Source organism: Thermobia domestica, chromosome 10, assembly GCF_964235325.1.
Source record: "Thermobia domestica chromosome 10, izTheDome1.hap1.1, whole genome shotgun sequence".
In the NCBI taxonomy this organism is placed as follows: Eukaryota; Metazoa; Arthropoda; class Insecta; order Zygentoma; family Lepismatidae; genus Thermobia; species Thermobia domestica.
The window spans coordinates 261,587,770-261,614,704 of record NC_137463.1 but is presented as its reverse complement, the minus strand read 5'-3'; the positions used below and the strand labels follow the sequence as shown (position 1 = coordinate 261,614,704).

At 34.2% G+C, this 26,935-nt stretch overlaps 1 protein-coding gene across 1 annotated transcript in view; it reads left to right on the top strand.

Moving 5' to 3' along the window:
• Positions 1-26,935, top strand: part of LOC145661918 (pyrokinin-1 receptor-like) — a 79,943-nt gene that overhangs the window by 29,880 nt on the left and 23,128 nt on the right. The window contains exon 2 of the mRNA XM_081727267.1: positions 9,204-9,406. Coding sequence (XP_081583393.1) covers positions 9,204-9,406 — 203 coding nt within the window. The remainder of the gene's footprint in view (positions 1-9,203; positions 9,407-26,935) is intronic.

Sequence of the window (26,935 nt, the reverse complement as noted above, 5' to 3'; positions counted from 1 at the left end):
CACGTTATCTGAGCTTTCAGATTGACAAGGGGCGACTGCACAATACATACACAAATATACGTACGTAATAATACTTCTGAAACTAATTCTGGACAGTCAATGTTACCCTTTAATAATTTATGTGAGAACAACAGATCAAACATCCATATCATTTTTTTAAGGTTTGAAAACTAAAGTTCCTTGCTAAGTCTTCGTAGGGGACTTTTTTGTTTAGAAACCAGTTTTCTGGTATACAAGCTTTTTTAAAAAATAAGCTGTATATTTTCTATTGCATCAGAGTATTTAGTGACATTTGGTGTCCAAACAGAACAACAGTATTCTAATTTTGACCTCATATATGAAAAATATAACCTTATAAATGTTGATTCTTTTTAGAAACCTGCACTACCCTATAAATTAAACCTAAGTCTTTATATGCACTACTCGTTATTGCGTCAACATGTTGAGCAAACATTAATTCACTATCAAATATAACTTCTAGATCTTTGATAATATTTCGGGTTAGACAAGGAAATGGCGCTTATTGTATAGGTAAAGTTAATTGAATTTTCTTTCCTCGTGCAAGATACAGATTTACATTTGGACACATTCAGGACTCATTTATTATTATTATTACGCCATACAGTGTGGGGTTTAAATTTGATGGGGCCTTAAGCTATTGAAAGGGGCCCTTCATACGTCAAGCTTTCATTTTCAGCGACAAAATATCGACACATTTTAGGCTTGAATATATGCTATTAGAGGTCTGCACGGGCTCGGGCCTACAAAGCAGATATCACTTCGGGCCCGGATTGTAAATTTTTAAATATACAACCATATTTCTCGGGTTTTTCGGGCCTTACTTTGTAAATATACTGTACAACGATATATATTGCACCCTTCTTTCTGGAGAACTTTTAAAGCATAACTGCAATATTAAACCTCTAATTGATGTAAATAAAAATACAACTTAGCGTTAATTATTAAGTTTCGGGTTTATTTCGGGCTCATTTGATAATTACACAAGCTCGGGCCGGGCTCGGTCCTAAATGCTAAAACATATTTGGAATCGGGTCGGGCCTCACATTGCAAATTCACGAGCCGGGCTCGGGCTAAAAATTCCGGTCCGTGCAGACCTCTATGTGCTATATGCTAATTCAGGGTGCAAAATTTCAAAGTCAGATGCACTCGCCAATTCAAAAAAAAAGAAAAAAAAAATGGTCATCAGTATCTCTCACGCACAAATTATGAAAGGTCCGCCCCTCCTCCAGCCTTTAGTTTGACAAAGAAAGACTCCATATTTTGTGATTTTTCTCACTCAGTGGCAATTAGTTTCGTGTGGAACAAAAACTGCGCAGCCCTGTGAGTTTGGCAGAAACCATTCCTACCTGGTCGCCAGCTCTTAATTTCTAGTCGACAATGGCGAAATGGCGACCGGAAATCTTGTGCCCTGTGCTAATTTATGGACTTAATGGATATCTAAATAGAAACAAGGGCCTATTACAAGCAGGGCTGGATAGCAGAGGCCTCATTACAAGTAGGGCTGAGAAATAGAACACTATTACTTACTTCATAAAAGCCTAGTACATAACAATACAAAATACCATTGTTTATGTGCGTTTTATCTTATTTGATTTTTCTTGTTATTTGGAAATTAAGTTACAATCAGTTTTTCCCTTTAATTTTTGGGCCCTCAAGCGAATGGGGCCCTAAGCTATAGTTTGTTTAGCTTAAACGTAAATCCAGCACTGACGCTATATTTGAACTCTTTGTAGATTGAAATTTCACGTAGTCATCAACTGAACTTACTTTGGAGCATAATTTGAGATTGTCGGCAAAATGAAAAAAAACTTGAGAAGTTTTAATGCAAACAGAAATATAGTTAATAACAAGAAGAAACAACAGGGGACCTAGATTAGATCCTTAAGGGACTAACGATAGAGTATTGAACTTGAAAATTACCGACAATGTAAAACATTATGTAGGCCTAGGATTATTCAACTGGAACTCTCTCCAGCCCTGTATGACAAACTTTTTTTTTAAATCGTGAAATTTAATGTTTGTATCGTTATTTGTATATTCTATTGTATTACTACGTTGATGTGTATCAAGTTCAAAATAAACCTATTTCCATTAACTTTTATGTTTTAATAACAAAAGCCATTCACTTTTAAAAATTGACATTAAAAAATTGATTAACTTCTTTTATCTTACATTATGATCTTACGTTCCATTTCTAAATCTAAGAGTACAGAATAAACTCTCGTTGTTTCTCATAACACACTGGTGGTGGGAGCCTGGGAATTCTCGCAACGGGCGCTTACATCTACGCGACGGGCCTGTGCGCATATACTAATTTTTTCATATAAACTTCCAAGTTGAATCTCTCGAACAGTTCTCAACCGTACAGGAATTTTATTTGCTTGTTGTAATCAGTATGAGTTGGTCCTTCAAATTGCATGCTTAGTTTCTCTGCAGGCGAGTACTTTATTCCAAACTTATCTTGTAAGACATTTTTCATAAAAATACTAGGTTGAAAGGTCCATAGGTAAAATACCTGTACATTGAAAACGTATACGACAGTATGGTATAATACACATTTTAGCCTAATTTAAAATCAGAATTTTAAAACTGAATTGGCTGCTCGAGTTTGCTTTCAACAGTGAAAGAGAAATCCGTAAGACCAAGGGCTACGTTGCATTTCTTTTTGGCTTATAGTAGAAAAATTGCATAAATAGAAGTTGGTTGTATGAACAATAAAAGGTGCTTGGTGACCACCACAATACGCTTTCCGTTTAGAATGTATATAAATTATACTACCTGCCTAAAAAAAATATGAGGTTTGTAACGTCACTCTGTTTAATGACGCTTTTGATCTTTCTCCGTGAAAGCCTGACAATAGCTTTGTTGAAATGATTCCTCTAATGTGAAGTTCAGAGAGATTGTTTCTATTTTTGAGGCTACGGTAATGGAATAAGAATGGTTTGGGTTACCAGGGAAACGAAAGAATAAAGCTCAAGGTTGCTCGTGGAAAACCTTTTTGGGATCTAAAGCGACACTCGAAACTCTGTTTCCTCATGACCAAGCAGCGGATAATGCAAATAAACTTTTTGACGTAGTGGTGTTGATGTTGAATACAGAAACACGTTGCATAACACATTCATTAACTACTTTGGTTATATTCTAATACAGTTTTACTTTCGAGCAACGAAAGGAGAAATGAAAATATGCTGAAAATATGGTGAATATTACATAAATCCGTAATTCTCAATCTAATTTCTATCACAACCTCATTTTCTCACATCTCTTGCCAGCGACCCCCTTATAATTTCTGGTTTGTAATAAGCTTGTGTGGAATTTTTAATATACCAATTGTGAAGATCTCACAATATCCATCTATTTCTATAATAGTAGAATTAAATTATTCTATATTGTAGGTAAAGTAATTTCACTAAAAGCGAATGGATTAAAACCAAATTTAATCAGTTCATTCCTATTACAAATATCAAATCCAATCTGCCATACTGTTTCAAAATGAATACCATTGGCCGGAATGGTTTTTCTTCCATAGTAAGCTTTAAAACAAAGATAAGAAATCGCGTATCAGTTGAATGTGCTTCATGACGGTTGAACAGGACAATGCCGCACTAGTGAAATCATACTATGCTCCAGTATCTCATTAGCTTTCAATTTTAATTGTATTTCAATTTGCAGGTTTTGTTGCATTTGTATTTTTGTGGTATTTCAGTATGCAGTTCTCATTAGTTTCATGTAGTACCTCTTTTATGTAAATATATTTTTAATCACCTCTGCACCTGCTGAAAATTTTTAATAGACCTAATTTTTGTTATTCTTAACAATATATATATATATATATATATATATATATATATATATATATATATATATATATATATACCTATCGGAATAAAATTCAAAATAATATTTTAAAATATTTTCTGGTATTAGGTTCTAATTGTATTTATCTGTTCCGCTTCGCGACCACCATAAAACTCTCTCGCGACCCCCCTAGTGGTCCAGACCCAAAAGGTTGAGAAACAGTGACATTAATAAATATGTCATTAAGAATAATACAATATGGTATAGTTTAGTGAAATTCAACGAAAGATAACCAAATGAAAGCTGTAAATAACACATTTAATATGTCTGTATAGACAGAAATCAAAAAATTGAGAGAAAAGAAGACACATTCTAGGTTGGGGGCCGCGGTGGCTCAGTGGTAGAGCGTTCACCTCTGGTGCTTGAGGTCCCGGGTTCGATCCCAGCCCCCGCCAAGTGAACTTTGTGGTGGACAAACACCGTGTGCGTGGGTTTTCTCGGGGTTCTCCCGTTTCCTCCCACTTTCTTCATTTCACCATTTCCTTCATTATTCATCATCACCGTCTCCTTTAGCCTAACCGGCATAACCGTGGGACGTAAAACTCAAAGATTTTATGCAAAGGATTTATACGTTTCATAGTCCCTACATACCGGAAAAAATGATGTTTCGACATATGTCCATCTCTTCGTCCGTTCATCCTGATGTTGCTCGCCTAGAGGCCATACCATGAAAGACATTGAAACAGAATTTAAACTTAATTTTCTTATACAATTCTCCAGTGCGTCTCTCTAATTTTCTTTCTACCTTTGAAAGCTAGAGGATGAAAAATATAACATGTATTCGAGTCACAAAATTGTGTTGGCTTTAACGATGTTGTTTATTTTCCATAAATCTAAATTCTATTAAGAGCAATATATTATTGTTTAAGTCGCTTCTCCGGTAAAATCTTCAGAAGGGTTAGTGTCCTTTTTCGATGATTTCTTTCGGGCGATTTTCTTAAAAACGAATTTGGCGATTGCAATGATATTTCAATTTCATTAATAAATGTTCATTTTTATAAATAAATGTTTCATTAAGAAGCCTATAATATGATATTTTATTTTTATTTTAAAAAATCACAAAGGATAGTTTACATTTGGGGAAGAGTTTTTTCCAGACGATTTTTGCCAAAAACGAATCAGGTCACTTTTTGTTCTTATTTTATAAATAAATATTCCACTAAGAAGCATACAATATGGTTTATGTTTGCTAATTTGTTTTATAAATAACCAAATAAAAACTGTAAATAGAACATGTGATATGTCTGTATAATAGAAGTAATGCATAAGTGGAATCAAAATCTTTTTTTAAAAAATTAAGCAGTGTAGGCTACAGGAAAAATGATAGAATGAAATGAAAAAATGACGAAAGTGGAAGGAAACGAGACCACTCCGAGAAAATACAGGCACACGCTTTTGTATACAACAATTCCCATTTAGCGTGAGCTGAGATCGAACCACAAACCATAGAACCACAGACCTGGACGCTTTACATAAGGACCATCACTTCCTCATAGGTAGAGTTTGGTATGGCTTGTATAATATCTAATATGCAAAAGAGAAAGCGATCCTGTGTGTGATCGAATCAGGGAAAACAATCGAATAGTTTGAAATGAACTTTCGAAACTTGTTATTAACTATTTAACCTATTTTCATCACACACGTGAGGCGCGGTGGATTTCATGATTTTTCCCCACCAGACCATTAATAATTTTCCAAGTGAACAAAATATAAATAGTTACCTAAATAAATAATGCAATATTGCTGGACGAAATAAATCTTATGCCTTTTTCTTTAAACGGGACTAAATGTACGCTTGTAAGCTAAGAAAAAATAAAATAATACATTTACCTTTAATTATATAAAACTTCTACTGAGTAGGTTCGAAAACACTTGCCTGAGATGATCTGCAACACACACACACACATGTATATTAATATATATATATATATATATATATATATATATATATATATATATATATATATATTTGTAGAGTTATCCATAAAATATAGAGCACTGCAAAATAAGTAAATTAGGAATTGTTTGGCAAGTTTTTCAGGAATTTAAAATTAAAATCTTCAAACTTCGTACTGAAAATATTAATAATTTTCTTAGATCTCCTTGGCAGATTGATGGTCATACCCACTCGTTCCTTATCAACATAATAGTCTTGACCAAGTAGTTATCTGAAATCACATTTACAGTGTATTTTCTTATTCATAATAGAAGATGCAAAATTTGTCAAATACAGTTTATAAAGCTTTAGAGCACAATTTTCGAACAATATCTTTCTCTTGGCAGCAATCCGTACATTTTGTACTTTATAATTGTTTAACTGTACCTTTTATAGACTTATTTTCGAAATGTTTGCTTTCTTGGTCATATTCATCATCCAGAAGTTTGGATTTTACTTTCTATTGAACTCCTTAACTGCAAGAGCCTATTTTTTCCTCCTGATCCGTATTTACGGTTCACAGTAGATCGTTGTTTAAATGGACTTTTTTTTTTTACTTTTTTTTTATCGCAGTAATTAATTTTTGTCGTACCTCTTGTTATGATGCCATTTTACCTGCAAGCATAGACACACCACCAGCAATGTTGCTACCTCGTCACTATTTTACCAGCATCTTACTGTTTCACTTGTCTTCTCGTGCACACCCACCTCTTACTGGTCGTTTTCTTTCTGGGACAGGCTTAACTTTGCAATATGTGAAACAAAGTATGTTGATTGGTTATTAATGATGCATTAATTGAAATCATGGAGGTGAAACTATTATTTCCAGATGAACTAAAAATTTATTATTCAATAAATTCTGCTTATGACAGTGAGAAGCTCCAAGAGGATCTTATATCTGTAGTTAAGTGATGTGAGGAAGATTTACTTGAAATAAATGTTAACAAATGTAAAGTAATGACATTTACCAGACGGAAGGTATCGACACATTTATCATATTCAATTGACAACAAAATACTACCAACTCCGGAAACAGTAACGGACTTAAGTATCTTATATGATCCAAATTAACATTCAATTGTCATATTGACAACATCATTAACGAAAGACATAGAAATCATAGATTGTTACTTACAACTAGGCGATAATTCAAAAAAACTAAAACACTTCAAAGACTTTAAGAAGTGTATGTTGGAATATGCAAGTACTATTTATAATCCGCTCTTCAAAAAAATATTGCCGAACTAGAAAAAAAGCAAATTTTTTAAGGTATCTAACGTACAAAGTAACACACATATACCCACAAGCAAATAGCAGTGACTCTTTAAATACTAACTTTGATGTCATGAATTTACAACAAAGAAGAACTCTATTTGATTTGGTATTCCTTTATAAAATATTTAATGGTAAAGTTGACTGTAATGTACTTATTTGTTCCTTCCATATTCATGCTCCACCTCGAAATACTCGACCAGATAGCTTTGATATATTTTATTACGAAAAACCAAAGACTAATATACTCCAGAAGTCGCCAACATGAAGAATGACTAAAACCAATAATAGTATAAGTAAAAAAAAGATATAAGTTGTAAGATAGAAACATATAAGAAAAATATAGTAATAGGAAATTATAATAGCATATAATAGCTGTAAAAATTGTATAAAAAATGTATGAACACTTTAAATGAATTGTAACCTGCTCTGTTCAAATCAGATAAAATAAATAAAATAAATATGACTACTCTTTACCTGACTCCCAGACAAATTGAAAGACTCATGCGTAATAAGGCACCAATCTAAATAAGCTGAATTTTATTTTCCACTTATTTCCTTTATTTGGAATTGAAAGCTGTGATGTCGTAATTCATTGCTCCTCTTCATCCTAAATCACACGGGAAGACAAAGGAGAAGGCATGTAGCCTGATATAGAGAAAGTCGAGGGCAAACAGGCTAGATAGCATAGCGATTAATTACATGAGCATTATTTGTGGATCCAGAATTATCCTCACAATGCAATAGTTCTTCCTTCACTTCCCATATCCTCTCATTATTTATTCGGTCTCTCCTTCCTCCGATCTTTAACATGTGCTTCTATGTAATTCATTTGCTAATTGAATATGACTTATTTTATCTGATTCGTGCTAAGAATGAATAGTGAAAAAGTTCCTAATCAAAATGAAATGAAATTAAATATTTTAACATCCCAGGATTATGAACTTCAGGCTAAGGGAGAGATGATTAAGGCAAGTGAATGATTATGGAAGAATTGGTGGAATATGGATGTGGAGGGAAACGGGAGTACCCCGAGAAAATTCACTGACACGGAGTTGTCCACCACGAACTTACTTGGCCGGGGATAGAACCAGAGACCCCAGGCACCAGGGGTAAGCGCTCTACCACTGAACTATCATTCCTCCCGCTTTACACAATTCTGACAGAGAATACAGGAAATGAAATGAAATTTTTCAGTTTTATGTCCCACGCTTATGCCGGCGAGGCTAAAGCAGACGGTGATGATGAGAAAAATGAATGAAATAGTGGAATGAAGAAAGTGGGAGGAAATGGGAGAACCCCGAGGAAATCCACGCACATGGTGTTTGTCCACCACAAAGTTCAACTTGGACAGAGCATACAAAGATAAAATGAGAATTAAACTAACAAAATTGGCATATTTCTTTCTCTTTATGACAAACGAATATAATATATCATTTTAACAAAAGAAACACTGACCACAGCTTAAAACTCAGTGTATTTTAAATTATAATAAGTAACGGAATGAAATGAAATCTTTAAGTTTTACTTCCCACTATTATGCCGATTAGGCTAAAGGAGACGGTGATGATGAGAGATGAGTGATATGGCGGAATGAAGAAAGTGGAAGGAAACGGGAGAAGCCCGAGAAGACCCACGAGCACTGTGTTTGTCCACCACAAAGTCCACACGGCGCGCACAGGGATCGAACCAGGGACTCCAAGCACCGGAGGTGAACTCTCTACCACTGAGCCACCGCGCCCCCAATAAGTAACGGTTTCAGATATCTAACATATCCTTCTTCAGACACTATCAAATATAAATAAAAATACAAACATATATGTAATATTGTTATGACAAATTTTAAATTATTTTCTTTTCTTTTAAGCTTTGGTCAGTGTTTCTTTTGTTAAAATAATCAATCCAAAGCCATGGATAGTCTTGCTATAACATATCACTCTTTATTGGACTATGATGTTATTATAAGGCCCCTTTCTGAGTGATTTCAGATACCGTGAAAAAATATATACATAAAATAATACCGTAATTGTGAAAGCTTACTTCAGTAAATCTTATATACTTTATATTGGATTTAATAATACAGTAACGTAAACAACTTGTTTCTTTTATTTTCCAGTTGTTGTTGTTGTGGCATTCTTCATTTGTTGGGCTCCTTTCCATGCTCAACGTCTACTTGCCATGTATGGATCACCGTCCGAGGAAATGCTCAGTGTATATAGCATTCTGACATATTCATCTGGAGTGCTCTACTATTTATCGACTACTATCAACCCTGTCGTATATAACATTATGTCTCATAAATTCAGGGAAGCTTTTAAGGTAGGTGTTTATAATAGTTACCCTCTTGTTGAGACTACAAAACATGAATGGAATACAGTGCAGGAATAGAAAAGTTAATCACATCATATATAGAAAGTAAAAAAGAAAAGTTTTCTGTAATCATTTACCATTTGCTGATTGCTTTGTAAAGTTATTCTTTGAGTGCGTGCCTCGACATAGTTTATTAATTATTTTATTGGAAAAAAGATACATAAAAATTGCGCTATAAATTTGCGTGAAACAGAATAAATCTGTACATATATTTTTTGAGATAAAAAAAATCAACCATTTTTGCTACACAAGGAGCCATATTTAGATCCACCCTTTTGAACATTGAGAAAAAACAACGTGTCTGGTGTACTTAAAAATGTAGGTTACATTTGTAAATACTGTAGTTTTTGGGCTTAATGTACAGCAAACGTATAACTAAAAAAATATATTTTATGCGTACTTTCCGTAAAGGTGTTTCGAGTAACTATAATTAGCAACATCGCCTAGTAGATATATACAGTTATATATTGAACGGTTATGTACACCATACGTTTGATTCTTATCAATAATAATAATGTATTACTCGACGTAATCGGTTAAACGACACACGTGACAATATTTCATGTGGTGTGTTTAGCAATGCAATTGTGTTGCAGTTAGTAATTTCTAAGATATCCTATTTTGGTAGAAGTACTATAAATAAATATTCATGAATGATGTAAGACGAGATTCCGTAAGACAACTACAAATTACTCCTAGAAATAATGGTTTTAACTGAAATCAAAACACATTTAAATTCTACAATTAAATTATCCCATGAAACTGCAGCTCTAATTTCATTTTCTATATTTTTGTTTCGCAAGTACTATGTTCTACATCAGAAAACTTCGGTAATTCTGGTAAAGTTCTATGAAAACAATAACTTAAAAATGAACCTTATAATGATCCCAAATATATTTTTCAATCGAGTTTTATTATCATTGAAATATTTCCTCTTGCATTATCATTAATCTGTTTTCGTTTAACACGTATAACATACATATCATGTTGATCCCCATGTTCATCTGAAATAGATTTCTAGCATTGCCCTGGTGGAATATAACTATAGTCAGACATTGAATGATCTATTGTGCTTTGGTTATCTACCCTATTACTGGTATTTATATTGTCTGGGTTATCAATCTGATCATTGCTCTCTTTATCAGGTTTCAAGAGAAAATGTGACGTTAGGTAGAATTCTGGATTTTATTTTTTCCTTAAATACAAGTGGGATTAAATCCGTTTAATTGAATTGATTTAGACTCTGTTAAATATGGAAACTTCTATTTTGTTCTCATTAACTTCTAAAGGTTTTTCTGGCTGTTGGGAAGAACTAACAATATCAGGTAAAGTAACCTGAAGTGGATTCTCATTAGAAACTGAAGACTTATGTGGTACAATATAATAAGTTTGCGCAGTATGTCAGTATAAATTATATTTTAGCCATTGCACTGAGTAAAAAAATTGTAGGTGGTGTACTTAAAAAGAAAGGTTACATCCGTAATTCCTGTAGTTTTTGGACTTAACGTACAGCAGACGTATAACTGAAAACGCATGTTTTATAACACTTTCTCTATAAGTGTTCCATCTATACATACTTCCTGTATGAAACAATGTAGGCGGTCAGGATCTCACATACAAATGGACGTATATAACATATAGCTGAGGAATGTAACATAAGTATTTGAATATGATATACGGGAAACTGTTAGATGTCAGACATCCTTCAACGGCATGATGTAACATCTAAGGGCAGTTCCTATGTAGCATACGGATAACATATGCTCCGTACTGATTTCTGTAGTAAGCAAGAGGATTCCGTATATTTGTACAATATACCGCTGTCCGGAGAACGGATTTTTCTCTGTGTGCACATCAGCTTTAGAAACGAATATATTAAAATGAATACCATCATATTCTAAAGGTAAAGAATTAAGTACTATATTTGGGTTGTCGAAAAACACATATTCAACTCGTTGGAAACATCTAACATATTGTAAATCTAGACGTTTACATCCTAGAGGTTTAGGTTTGATCATACTTGTCACTTTTCTGTACTTATTCATAACATTTATAATTAATCATTCTCATGTCAGACAAAATATTTGATAATAAAACTTTCGTATCAAGTGAGATCCACGAATAAGTATAATACATATTTTGAATTGATAGTCCACTTGCACTCATAGGGTTTTGACCCTGATCTTCACCTTTTAAATGAATACAAATATTCCCAGTACTGATTCTAGAAGATTAGTAACGTACATACTTTTTTGGTTATCTGCAACAGCCCACGAGTACCTTTCTAAAACTAAACCAGTATTATGACCACCGCATACTTTTTATTCGGTTCATTTTCAAGTCTGTTTCCTTTTCGTTACTTGAAGAATTATCTGTATTAGCAGTAATACTCGACATTGCCTCGGCAGCTTTGTTGGTTTGTAATCAAAAATTCTATAGGTATAAATTCCTAAGCATATATTCCATTCTAGGTCAAAACTATATACTGAGTATTTAAATTAATGTGCCAGACATATTCAGGAATTCAATAACATATATTACACAAATGTGCAACCAATATTACTCACCAATAAGCATTTGTATTCACAGAGCGAAATTCAATTTTTCACTTCCATTGATTAAAGATAGGTAGATAGATAGCGAAATGCGTATAATACAAGTTTTTAATTAGTAGAATGTATATTGAGTTATTAGATATATGAAAGTTGATATGCCACAAAACTAATAAAATAATAATTTCACCTATATAAAGAAAACTTTAAGTTAGAAATAATTCATGATAATCTATTCCTTAGTGTCTTTAAAATATGTGGAGTCATACAGCTACAAGTAGCAATATATATTTTAATACTTAACAATACAATAGCATTTCTTTGTTTCTTTTCTTTCATTCATTTATTCTGTATGAGCTTTTTATCTAATAGAGCGCCGCGGTAATGGTGTAGTTAACATAAGTTCTAACCAATAAACGAGCGGATTTTAGTCTCGAATTTTAATTTTATTAGTGTAGAACCTGACATTAATCTCAGATCTTGGACCATTTTTAGTAGACTTCTCCCGTTTTAAAATCAAAATGTCCAACTATTTCTTACTAAGATTACCACCTGTCCTGATATGGTTGGGACAATCTCGATTTCGAAAAAAAAAAAAAAAACCGGTCCCTACGTGGTTATGTTGGAACTTTAAAATTCCCTGACTTTTATTATTATATTAAAGTATTGGGATACGTTATTTACTTCTACTTGTACTTTGCACATATTTAAATGTTTAACATATAGGCAAATACATAGCCTAAGTACTATTTGAATTGACCATATTTATTATTATAATCGTAGAATGTAGGGCCTATATGATTTAAGTTTTCTCATTTTCTTTTTATAAAATTAGATACATACATCACTCTTTACTAAAGAGATATATACCTGTATTCCAGTATTGGGTGAACGGAGAAAGGACAGCTGATATATTTCTTCTCTTCCCCATCCCTAATAAATACAAAAAATATCCCTACAGTAGCTTCTAAAAAGTGGTAACCCTACGTCATGCAGCTAAGGGGGCGGGGGAAGAAAGGTACCACCGGTCCTTTTTCGGGAATAAGTAACCCTTGCAGCCCTGATTTTTTGTTTACTCTCCGATTTTAATTTTGTCTTATTATTCATTTTGAAAATGAAATGAAATCTTCAAGTTTTACGTCCCACGATTGTGCCGGTTAGGCTAAAGAAGACGGTGATGATGAGAGATGAGTGAAATGGTGGAATGAAGAAGGTAGGAGGAAACGGGAGAACTTCGAGCAAACCCACGAGCACGATTTTTGTCCACCATAAAGTCCACAGGGCGCGAACTGGGATCAAACCAGGGGCCCCAAGTACCGAAGGTAAACGCTTTACTACTGAGCCATCGCGCCTCCATTATTCGTTTTGACTTAACAAATGAAATACATCCGTCAATTAGGTTACGAGTGTCATATTTAGAGAATTATGGAAGAAACATTTTGCGTGCACTAGGGTTGAAATAGGTATGTAAAATACAAAATGGCAATCAAAAACATCATTGTGATCTACATAGTTTAGAAGCTCAAAACACATCACTAAAGCAGAAGGGGATTTATTGCAAATAGTTTGTTTAGCCAAGAATAAAACAGCCTAAGCGTCTGAGCTTCGTCCATCGTCATAGCACTTGCAAATACTCTGCCAGAAATGTGCATAGCTTCCTGACAACAGATGAAAGCACCAGAGAAAAAGCGGGAAGTGATTTAGACAAGTTTAAAGGATACTGACATGAAAGCCCAGTCATTTTGAATTCTCCAGAGTAATTATATTAATCTTAAAATATGATGTACACAAATGTGACCATCTGGTCCGAAAGGGTTAACTCTCTCTAAAGCATATGGAACTCGGAGCTCAATGTTGCATTCATAGAAGTTTTCCATTAGTTTTTGTCAGTAGAAACTGGGTTCAATTTCTACTTTGCATTGCTATTTCTGCGAGGTCAATCGTAAAATAGTCCTCCCATCTGCGTCTAGATAATTCTAATGTTCTTTTCTTCGATGGTGTATGCAGTTAACATTTTAAAAACATTTGTTCTGTCTTCCACTCTGGCTACAAGATCTGTTCACCTGACCCTCCTATATTTAATGATTCCAATAATGTTATATAAACTGTATAAGTTTCGCAGTTTTTCGTTATGAAGTTTCAGCTATTCCCGATTTCCGTCCATCTTGGATCCGAATATTCACCTTAAGATTAAAAATATTGTCAATCTGCGTTCTTCCCTTAAACAATTGTCGACACAACAATTAAAGTACTTTTTAAATGACAATTTTAATTAATAATACCAAACCACTTTAGTTATGGGTCGATGCATAAGTTCATGCGGTTCTTACATTTTATTTTTTTTCTGCTGTTCTGTTAATTCAAATATAAATACAACATAGACATAACATGAACATGTTCTATAAGTGTAACAATACATTGCGTACATTTTACTGTCACTCACATTAACTCACAATCATTCAGTGATGTATTCACCTCCACTATCTATGACCTTCTGTCAACTTCCAGGAAGCAGTTGAATGCCTCGCTTGTAGAACTGTTTTGGTTTTGACTGGAAGAAATCTGTTAGCCGTTGATCAGGAGAATATTCATCAGGTAACACTTGCCCCTGAATGTGGTTCGAGAGAGAGGGGAAAAGATGGAAATCTGAGGGAGCAAGCTCAGGGAAATTCTGGGTCCTCGCTTAAACTCGAAGAGTATAATGTGACGGAAATAATCACTTTTCTCAACTTGACATTCCCCATTAGTTTCTCTGAAATATATATACACAATAATTCGTTCATAATCAAGAAAACTTGTGTTTTACAAACACACAAACTCCAAACTACGGCAAAACAACGGGATAACGATAAACAATCGCTTTACGCCCCATTGTTGCCAACCCAAAGGAAAACTGCGCGAATTTATGAATCGACCTAATATTTGTGAATATAAACATATTTTAGAAAGTGTATTGTTGATTTATCGTGTTAAATAAATATATAAATAACTGTAAAAGAACGAATTCCTTTACTGGAGCACTATTACGTTGATTTTACTAGTGGACATTTCCCCGAACGACACAACTTTTAAAGTGCGAACCGGAAGTACGCTTAGGTCACAGTAGACTGTGGGTACCCACTCATTCCAAAAATAAATTATGTATCTTGGAATATTATTTGCATTTCCAACAGACGCTTTTGAAAATCACTTTGACATTTGTCGACAGTGGGCAGAAATTCATTAATCACATATAAACAACCAAATGTAGTAGGGCAGAACCACTTAACACGATGGGGACGAAAATCACAAAACAATCAAACGAATGCACTTACGGTTGATGATATTCAAGAATAACATTATCCAGCATAAAAGTGGTAAGTGTTTGGTGGTCATCGAAACCGCAACACATACAGATGTGCATGCCATTGTGCATTTATAATCACGAAAGACAACAAAACAATATATATATATATATATATATATATATATATATATATATATATATATATATATATATATATATATATATATATATATATATATATATATATATATATATATATAGTTTCAGGGAATGGTAATGAAGAAAATGTCAACTTCCGAAAGTCTTGTAGATTTCCACAATGTTTATTCTTGCGAAAATAATATTCATGTAACCGGACAGTAGTAACTGGGATATGTAATTTTATATATTTTTAACTACACATGTTTTAAGAAGATTTGAGAAGACAGCAGTTTTTGTACTGAATAATAACCCAAATTTCGTGCTTTTAGTCGACATTTAATTTGTTCATGTACATGGTTTTGTGCTTTTAGTGTTGATCCTAGATATTTGGAAATATCCACTTTGCGGAAAATATTATTTGATTTTTTTAACGCCTCCACAATTTTCAGTATAACGGTCACGGCGAACATCCATGCATTTAGTTTTCCTTGCACTTTCTTCTAATCCCATGTTCCTACAGGAGTTTTAATAAAATCTTTGCATTTCTTCATATCGTCCTGATATCAACGCATATCAGCTTTATATCATATTTTATAAATAAATGTTCTATTAAGAACGCTGGAATATGACATTTATTATTTTCTTGAACACTCTATAAGAGTAGTTTACCATTGCAATGCTTTCTTCGGACCGAGTTTTACAAAAAAACATACATTTACATTACTTTTTCATCTTTTGTAAATAAATATTTCCATAATGGCTTGAGAACGATATGGCTCAATTTAAAACATTACAGCTTGAATAATTAGGGCAGTGGATCTAACATTTTATTTGAAAGGAAATGCAGTAGTAATGAAGTAGAATTCTTATTTTTCAAAGCTTTTATTTCTGTCCATAGATTTATTTGAGTAATAAAATCGCAACTTGAGAAAATTTACCACTGCCTTCTGATAATTTAATTCTTCTAAGAGCCATTATAGACTTACACGTTTTGGGGAGAAAAATGCTACCAATTTCTTACGGAGAGAAATTATGTTTGATCAGGGTTCATACATCCTCCTTCTTGCACTCAATGAAATTAAGGAAAACGGAATTATATCATAGAAAGCCAAAGCGAATTTAGATTCATTTTTAAAGTTTTAAGATCATTTTACAAATATCTATCTATCTATCTATCTATCTATCTATCTATCTATCTATCTATCTATCTATCTATCTATCTATCTATCTATCTATCTATCTATCTATCTATCTATATCTATATCTATATATATATAGATAGATATAGATATAGATATAGATATAGATATAGATATAGATATAGATATAGATATAGATATAGATATACCGATATATGTATAAGGGTGTGTTTGTGAGTTATGGTTGGTGTGGGTGTGAGTTGACAGGGGAACCAGGAAAAGCTACAATAAATGTAGTTTAAAATGTGCCTAATTGAGCATACCTAATACAGTGGTTGCTACAATATTGCAAATCCCCTATTGCGCGAAGAATAATAACCCTTGTTGGAATGATTTGTTTACAATGTTAATTGTCATCCAAAGCAATATGTTTGAACCGCCAATCCGCGGTCAGCGAAATTATATATGCTTAATGTCACTTGGAGTGTGTACTTCCTATTTAAGAGAACTCAATATATTTCCGTTCTTTGTCCGTGCACGTATATTGAAAATTTGGAAACCACTGGTCTAAAGTATATACAATTCTAGGAGAACGGTTTTTAAAGTCATAAAATTTGTTTACATATTATAGATTCTGTATTTAAATATGTTAATAACTACTTCAGAACAAAAGTAAAACATTTCTTCATTAATAAATAAAAATGAAAGTGTCTATGTTAGTGACGTAGTAACTCTTAAACCACCCGACCGATCTCGATCAAATTTTCAACATAGATAAAGTTTAGGTCTGGGATGAATTTTATTGTTTCCCTTTGAAGATGCTCCTTAGGAAAGGGGGAGAGGAGGTTGAAAAAGACATTATTGATCTAAAGGATCGCAAATGACAATACAATTCCATAGTTTTCGTTATCACTGAGATGAACAATGACACATCCCATGTGCTTTAAATCAAATTTAGCCCCACACATTAGGGAGGAGGAAGATATATAAAAGTGATTGAAAAAGACCGATATCAGAGAGCTCTTCAGTGTAAAAAGTGACTGACTAACGGAATATATTACAATATTTTAAGATATTACTAATATAACCAAACGAAGCGGGGGTTTACCGCTAGTTATATATAAACATATACGAGTGTGTGTGTGTGTGTGTTTATGTATGTATGTTACAGCACAAACTCTGAAATGCCTGGAGTAATTTTAATCAAACTTGATACATATTATTTATAGTCTGGAAAAGAGCACTGTCGGACTAAGACAACCTGGCACACCTAACGAGGAAGTGGGATGGTAGAGATATACAAAATGATCGGAAGCGGACATTATAGTGTCTAATTCATAATTTTTGAAGTCCATGAGCTGATTGGTGGCAATCTCATTGTGCTTTAATACCGGGTTCTTCTCTCCATGAAGTGTAAGACTCTTAACACACCTTCAAATATTCAAATATTTCCCATAAATCTATTCCCCCCGTGCGAAGACAAGGCATTTCAGCCAATGGAATTAACAAAAGTCTGGATGTTGTCAAATACGAAGAATAAGAAAATTCATTTGTTTCGTTTCATTCTGTGAATCTACCGTAGACTTCCAAATTATGCTAATTTATAGACTGCAGTGGAAAGGTTCTAGGAGAAAAATAAAGATTCATAAAGTATATTGTGAAGCAGGTGAAATTATTATGGAAAAATTAACATCACACTTCCATTATCTCTTTTATGCATGGCATCTACGTTGAAACTGGAAATTGTTTATTTCTGCCACTTTCAATTTCAATAAAGGTTTAATGGGGACGCTAAAATATATTCTTGAGATGATGATTCTATACTGAAAACTATTTTTCGCTAAATATCTCATCTTTTCGCTAAATAAGTCTCGTTCTAAATACCTCAGAACGAATGTAGTAGTAGTTCTAAAAAAAATCATACTTAAGAATGGCATAGTTTGGAAGTCTCAAGACAGTCTATATTAACATAAAAGGCAAACAATTCGTTCTTACAACGATAGGTCGAAAAATATCACAATATACATTCTAGTTTTAAATAATGGGGCAGCTTTTGGGCATTACACAACCCAAGCGATCGAAGGAATCTTGCTTTAATACCTTTATGGAGAAGTTAGCGAATTTCGTCCAGAACATACAAAACATCAATGAAAAATACTGGTAGAAAGGCCAACTACCGAAGTTGCTTCAAGCAAACTAAGTTTAAGCTGCTAAAAGCAGTTAATTAGTTATTGATTGCTCCGGCGGCTTGTGTAGTCTAGAAACAACAGACTTTTTCCGTGACATAGGTAAGTTTAAATTAAGCAACCACAAATTCCACAAAAACTTCACCAGGGTATCAAGTTATACCTCGATTTATTTGCACTGGTAGCATTATGTTAAAGAAAAAATTGTATATTCTCCAAATGACGTTTTATCAAATCTATCTCCTTTTTCTTTATACAGGATGCCCCAAAAATAATGGCGAAAGTAGAAACCACAAATTCCTGGCGCCAAACAAGCAAACAACAATATATGACATATAGTCCGGAAGTTAACAGGGGCGGAGCTAGACAGCTCCGAATACGGGAGGAAAGAAATTTCACACTTAAATACAAGAATAATAATAGAAGCTAGGAAGGGGGTTGAGAAATATATGAAAATCATATCACTCCTTGTGTTGCGTAACTGATCGCAAGCATCTTTAATGTAGTTTTATAAGTCGGCAGATGTGTCAATAAGAGAGTTGTAAACAACGTTCTTGAGGTGTCCCCAAACACAAAAATCAACACAATTCAAATTCACTGATGTGGGAGGCCAAGCTATAGGGTCACTGTGGTCTATCAAGTTCCTATCATTATCCCTTTATTCAGGTGTGAAGTTCCTTTTCCCCACATTCGAACCTGTCTAACTCTGCTCCTGTCCACTTCCGGACTATCTATTATATATACTTTGTTGCTTGTTTTGCTGTGAGGAATCTGTGGTTTCTTTTTCCATTACTTTTTGGATACCCTGTATATTCGAGGTTCTTGATGTTACTAATAGGTGTAAACTGTACTTTAAGGTTCCGCATGTCTTCACATCATGCTGTAACAATGCGTGTACTACACGTGTTGTCAGTAGGGGAAGGCGCTGTACCTGTGAACACTTTTAGAGTCTTCGAAATTTTGGTGCTAATATTCAGTACTTTTCCCCCAATTTAAATCTTTTTCCTATCAGATAGGATGATTTTTAAACGTGTTACATAATTACAGTAGCTTTTATAGGATATAATAAGAAAACATCCGTTTTGTTCACAGGTACATTATGGTCATGTACCATTGAACAGACCCTCTTGTACCTTTAAAAAATTGATAATTACAATGATTCTGAGGCAATAACATAAAAAGAAGCCACAAATATTAATAGTTATATATTGTAATAAAAGGTTTAACTATAAACAGTTCCCCAGAATTGAAATTTTATTAATTAAATTAAAAATTGAATAGAAGTTCTAACAAAAACTTGTGAACAATAAAGTTGAGCATATACAACTCTTAACATTATGTTATACAATAAGCGAATATATAGAAACTATTTAAAATTATAATTAATAACTTTATATCCTAACCTTACCTATATAAAATATATCAATTGTTTTAACTACTTACATTGTGTAGCTTTAAACAATATTATTTATCGTTCAAAGGTACACGATGCATTAATGTTCATAGGTACAAGAGGGTCACCATTATGAAAAGAAGTTCTTCACTAGCTTAAATATTGATCAGAAGTTAAAACTAAAAATATTACTGTATTCACCAATGATTCTACCCTAAGTTTGGATAAATAAATATCACAAGTTGCGAAAACCGAAGAGCACAAAACTCGAAAGGTAACTACAAAAAATCTTCGTTTTCGGGGTGAAAAAATTAAAAGGAACATTACTCGGCACAACACTCAGTAAACAACAGCCAAACGTATTTGTAGTGCTTTTTTTTATTTACTCTTTCAAACGCATTTTAATCACTGCACCTAAATAGCTCTGAATTCGAGAAAAGCACGGGTGTTCAAAGTTACATTGTTTCAAAGGTACAACACCTTCCCCTAAATAAATACAACGCAGACGATAGTAACGAAGAAGAGTCGCCCACAATCGCCAGCAGTCGGAAGACGGAGATCAACGAAGGTAGCCGATATTTTAGGATAAAAGACATCAGCACAACTCAAGAAATATCAATCTCTTCAGGCTGATCAAACCACCAAAGCCCTAAGGCGCCTGGCCATTGGGAATACCTTATCCTCTCAATTGAGATACGCTTGGTCAATTGAGATATATATTTCCTAAAAGCCCTAAGACGCCTGGTTATTGAGTTCCTTCAACATTTTTACCTAACATATTGGAGGAAACTACTTATTGTAATATATTACTGTACGTAAGAGGATCTTTTATAATAAAAAGGTGACAGGAAAGTCCAAACTCCCGTGTATCATGTTTTGTTTTACCTTACACAAATATAAAATTTTACATGGTAGAGCGTCGGCGTCTATTGAACAGACATTTCTTAATTACTTCCCTACGGGACACTATTTTTATTAACAGAAGCGGACTTAGAAACTGACATAAAATGCAGTGTATTACTGTTGGTGATAATAAGACAGGATTGTATAAAGACAGTATCCGTATTGTTCTACCACTTCCATAACACTTTTAACGGTAAATTGATTCGTTTTAGGCTGCCAGCGTTTATTCCGACAACTAGATCTGGAAAATGTACGTATAGAGAGCTATAGTAATATGGCAGAATCAGGCTCCGGAATACCTGTTCATATTCTCCGTCCAACTAGATACTCAGGTCACAGTACAGACGACCCGGATCGATTTTTTATGTTATTCGATCATTTACCTTTACTCCAGCATGGACCCCGAAAAGAAGGAAGAAATACTACCGATGTATTTGCAGGATGTAGCCCTCGATTTTTTATTACAATTACTAAAACAAAATCAATTTTAAAAAACTAGATTACGACCAACCTAAAAGCAAATTGATCTCATTGTCTCGTCCAAATTTACCAGCATAAGGCATAATTAGAAATCTTTCAAATACAGCAGAACGAAAGTGAGCTGATCGACTCTTAGTTCTTAAGGAAATTAAGGGTCATTAGACAGTTAATGCTAGCGGCTTCAGAGGAACAGAAGATCCATTTTCTCTCATTAGAATTACAAAGAATTTTTTTTTACAGAAGATAGCTTTGGAATAATTCCAAACGGTACAACAGTTGCAGAATCGACTCCATCAATTTGAAAAGGACCAGAACCTCATGCAGAAGAGGAGCTATGTGGAATCTCGTCACAGGCAATTCATTCTTCATTCGGCCAACCCAACCGCCCCTCAACATTTCTCTTAAGGGAATTTAATAATCACACGAATCCTAGTTCGTTAATATCAACCTATACGCAACAGCCCACTTCTAGTGTACACCACACTCAACGTGCACCTCATTACTCGCAATTGTTACCTTCTGCACCTCCACTGCTGAGTGTATTTCTCCTTCACACTCAAGTTTCACTCAACCTGAAATTTCAATTCCTCACCCTCACCAAAGTTTAATGTTCTTATTCAATTGTAGCGAGTAATAATTAAATTAAAAGTTAAATACTTAAATATGGTCTAATTCTTTTCCACTATCAACACTGTTACAAGAGACTTCGGTAGAGGGAAAAATGACACTACTGCAATCTGAAACTGGAATTTCATTCCGAAGAGCAAGGCTGTCGTGGATTCAGATTCGAAACACAATAAAATCCCATTAGATATTTTTTGGTCAGAAAATTATTATAAATATTAGCTGCAGTATTACGGTATTTGTATCTAATTATTGCTTCACAGATTTATGGAGCAATCCATGAAAATTTTGTATCCACAAACATGAATAGCAAACTTCTGTTAACTATCTTCTTATATAACCATACAAATTAGGTATGACATTTCATGAAAACTGTAGTCCAAATGAGAAACGAAATGAATAAAATCTAAAAATCGGAGGTTCAAATCCGAACTAAAACAGGTTTTTCGTAAGTTTACTTATAAAATAAGAAAAAATAACGGTTGACAGAAAAAAATGGAAAGACCGTATACAAGTAAATCAAATCAACCTCTTTTTCCATAGACAGATTAAGAGATATATAATAAATAAATTCTAAGTTTTATTTTTCTCTACTTATTAAAGAGGTTCACCTTATTAGCGTTGAATGGTAAAGAAGATCTAAGACCGTATAATGAGCTTTATTCTTCATTAGAAGCCGTTCCTATTTCTAATTCTCAATTGAATGGTTTTATTAGAATCGTTTCTAACAAGAATATCTGATTTTTACTTGAATCACCTTCTCGTTAAAATGAATTCTTCTCTCATTCTCATTTTCCAATCATGTCTCAGAGACGATCATAAAAATTTAACACAGCGATGCAAATATCCACTCACCCATTCGCCCGGGGCGAGTGGTTCATCGGTGCGGGCGAGTTTTTAATATCGCTATTATTTATTTCAGAGGTAAGTAAATAATTTCTATTGTGGGATGTGGGCTAGTAGTTTTTATCTTAGGTTATTTGCATCCCTGATTTAACAACTTTGTTACCAATGGTTTCGACAAGAAGAAGCGCTATAAATACGTCTTACTGCAATTCTATTTTGAGAAATAGCGCTCTCTGGAAAAGCATATACGACTATTTGAACATTATTTGACCCATTTTATTCTCACAATCTGTTGTAAAATTGTTTCAATTATATTTTGTTTTTTGACAATTTGACTCTGGCTATCTTTTTATATTTCAGAAGCCTATAAAGTGACGTAGGCAATTCTTCTTGAAAAAATTCGAAACGATAATTCGCTCTTAGGGGTAAGTTATTTTCGGGAAGCTTTCTCAAAAACGGTTTAATTCTTTTCATATAAATTGAATAAATAAAAAAACTGTCTAAGATTCCTACAATGTGACATAAATAACTTCCTGTGAAAGAAATGAAGGCGGTACGTTCGTTCTTGGGAGTGAGTTTTATTAGTACAAAGTTTTTTAAATAAGCTTACTATAATTTTGTTAATATTTCCGAAATTACTGCTCTATGATACGATTGGACGTGAGAACTAATAGGGAAATACTCAGTGAAATACTTTTATTTGGCACGTAGAGACCATCAAGCGTGCAAATTCGTTCACATCTCGAATTAATATTTTTAGTACCATCACTGTTTCGTCTATCTTATTGTTGCTCAAAAGTAACAATTAAATGTAAATAAATTTATTTTTTTTAAAAAAATAAGCCTGGCAATCTATGTCGCTCATTTACAACTTTTACAAAAGTAAATGTCTTATAGTTGCTGCCTACGTTATTCCTTGTCATAACTGCCTACGTTAGTTACTTATGGCACTAAAGGAACTGCAATCAGGTCCAACACCACGTCAATGTTTATTTGGATGATCAAATATCCATTAATGCTAGGACAGAAGAGCACGAGATCTCCAATAGCATATCACACAATACCACACCATATCATACCATACCTAGTGCCTGACAGACTTTGCAATGTAAGATGCACGCATCGGTCAACCTAGTACTATGGTAGCCCCAGATACGATACGGTCATCATAATGCTGAATACAGAAGCTGAATTTATGTTGAAAGACTATGTCCTGGCATTCTTCTGTCCACGCACGACATTCGGGACCCATTGTAGTCTTCCACATCTATTTTGTGTAGTCAGTGTAAGCTGCAGCAATGAGCACCGTGAAAATGTCCTGCTTTGTTAAACAATATTGAACTGCTTATCGAGATACTGGGCACCTGCAGCAGCCTATAGTAATTGCACTCGAATACGTCTGTCCGATTCACTAGACCGACGCAAACAAGGCGTCGATACTTATGGCCTCAGGTTTGACACAGTCATGGAAATCCGCTATATCCGCTATATTAATAAGATGCTGAAAAGCCTACTATGCCTTATCGTTTTGTACAGGAACTTACAAATTTTGATCAAAAATATAGTATATCATTTCGTTAGCGACGAAGGAATAAGCTTACCTCAAAAATAAATCAATTTCCTTGAAAAATAACTATGCACTTATTCCAACGTTACTTCCTCGATTGAAAGCACTTCTGGGAGTCTTCTATCTTCAGAGTCTTCAACTACATCGTCGTCACCCTGTCAATGTCTGGAATGGTGTTAAATTGTCTTCTATTACCACAGTTTAGTAATTGTAATACTGTTCATGAAATACAAGTTTGCTCCAAGACGATTCCCCAATTTCGTGCCAACTCCCACTATATTATCCTTTATTTCGTCATTCAAAAGCTAGGGAACGAATTGCCCACTCACTCTTCTTATTTGCAAATCGATAGCTCAAATGTTCGCATGGACCTTAGGAAAGCTCTCAAATAGTCATCGTCTATTTGAACGAACAATTTGTGCCACTCATCTACAAATGATCCTTTTCAGCTTTCGAACCGCTCATGCCACTTGTAAACAGTTCTTCAATGCCTTCACTTCATGACCATACACTACTTTTAATATTTCGTGAGATTCTTTGTCACTTTTTGCAGATTAAAACAAAACATAACCTTGTTGCGTTGTTCGAAATAGATGATGCGTGATATTCTTAACACGTCTTCACTCTTTCGCCATGGAAGAAAAAAGACATATCACGACTCGTTCAAATTCGACATGCAAAAGATTCATTCTACTGGTCTTACTAGTTAAAATCCCGATAAGCGGCACTGTGCTACTACATTTCCCGTACTTTTTGATCGCACCGTACATACTTTGTCAGCCCCAAGTTACATAGAACGAAATAGATTGAAATATTCCAGTTGGGATATACCGCGAGGGCTAAAAGACAAGAAGATGTTAGGATTGAATGTAATTGTGGAATGAAGAAAGCGAGAAGAAACTGAAGAACCTCGATAAAATCCACTTATCGGTATTTGCTCACTACAAAGCCTACATTACGAGAGTTGGGAATACATTAGGGACTCGACACATCATAGGTGAACACTCTGTCACTTTTTTAAAAGTTCGTTTCAACAGAAACACTTACCTTTATGGTTAATTCTATAATTTGAAATACAAGAGTAAAATGAATATAGAAATATCAAGGATAGATAAAAATCCGATCATGCTCGTCAAAGAGACCGAAACCGCAGTGGGTTAAGCCTGATAATTCATCCTTAGATCTATTACCACTGACCCACTTACCTACCACAATTTGGATATGCTCTGTGTCATTCTAGTGAATTCAATACTCTAAAATGGAATCAAACTCAAGACCACGTCCACCAAATTCATGCGGTATAGCCAATAAATCAACCAGTAGAGGTGTTATATATATAAATAGATATAGGTTTTTGTTTTGTATTGGTTAGAATAATAAAATTATCTTAATGATATTAAACCAATTTGATGTAAAGATGCAGTTTGGTTGGATATTACCAAGGAACAAATCAAATGTAATAATCCCCATTAATGAATAATAAGATGTCGTATAGGGCTTATCCCAGAAGTTTCCGGAATGACGTTTTGTAGTTGGCAACGCTGGCTTACGGGGCGGAGTTTCGGGAGGGGAAGTGATGGGGGATCTAAGCTTGGAAACGAGACCGGCATCAGCCGCCTGCGGGCAGCTGTTGAGGTAGGGTCACGCTTCGCGCAGAGATATCTACTGCGCCCTCGTCGAGCAAAAAATGGACCAGTTGATGGAACAGCGTTATGCAATCAAATTTTGAGTGAAACTGAGTAAAAGCGGGGCATAGATGCTCGAAATGTTTTGGAAAACTTACCGTGACGGGGGCGATGAAAAAGGTAAATTTAATGTGGCACATGCGGTTTTGAGAAGATCGGAAATCCGTCAACGACGATGACGGCTTGCGACACCAGCTGACATCACAAACAGACAACTCGGTGGAAAAAGTGCTACCAGTTTCTGACAATGATCAGTGATTAAGTGTGTGAATGATTACAGAGGCGTATGGAATAGCCCAAACAATCGTTCATTGCATTTTAACAGATGATCTTCAAATGAAAAAAACTCTGCACGGAAAAGATGCCAAAAGTCCTGACGAGTGAGATGAAGAAGAAACATTTGTTGAATTGCCAGGAATTACATGAACACTACGAAATGGACCCAGAATTTTTGGGTAGAGTGATCATAGGGGACAAGACATGTATTTTTCAATATAATCCCGAATCAAAGCGTCAGAGTAGCGAGTGGCACACCAAAACGTCTCCTCGCCCGAGAAGAACAAAGGATAAGCAAATCGCTAATCAAGGCAATGCTCATTGTATTTTTTGACAGAAAAGGTATGGTTCACAGCAAATTCGTACCACAAGTACAAACACTCAAGAAGGAGTTTTACCG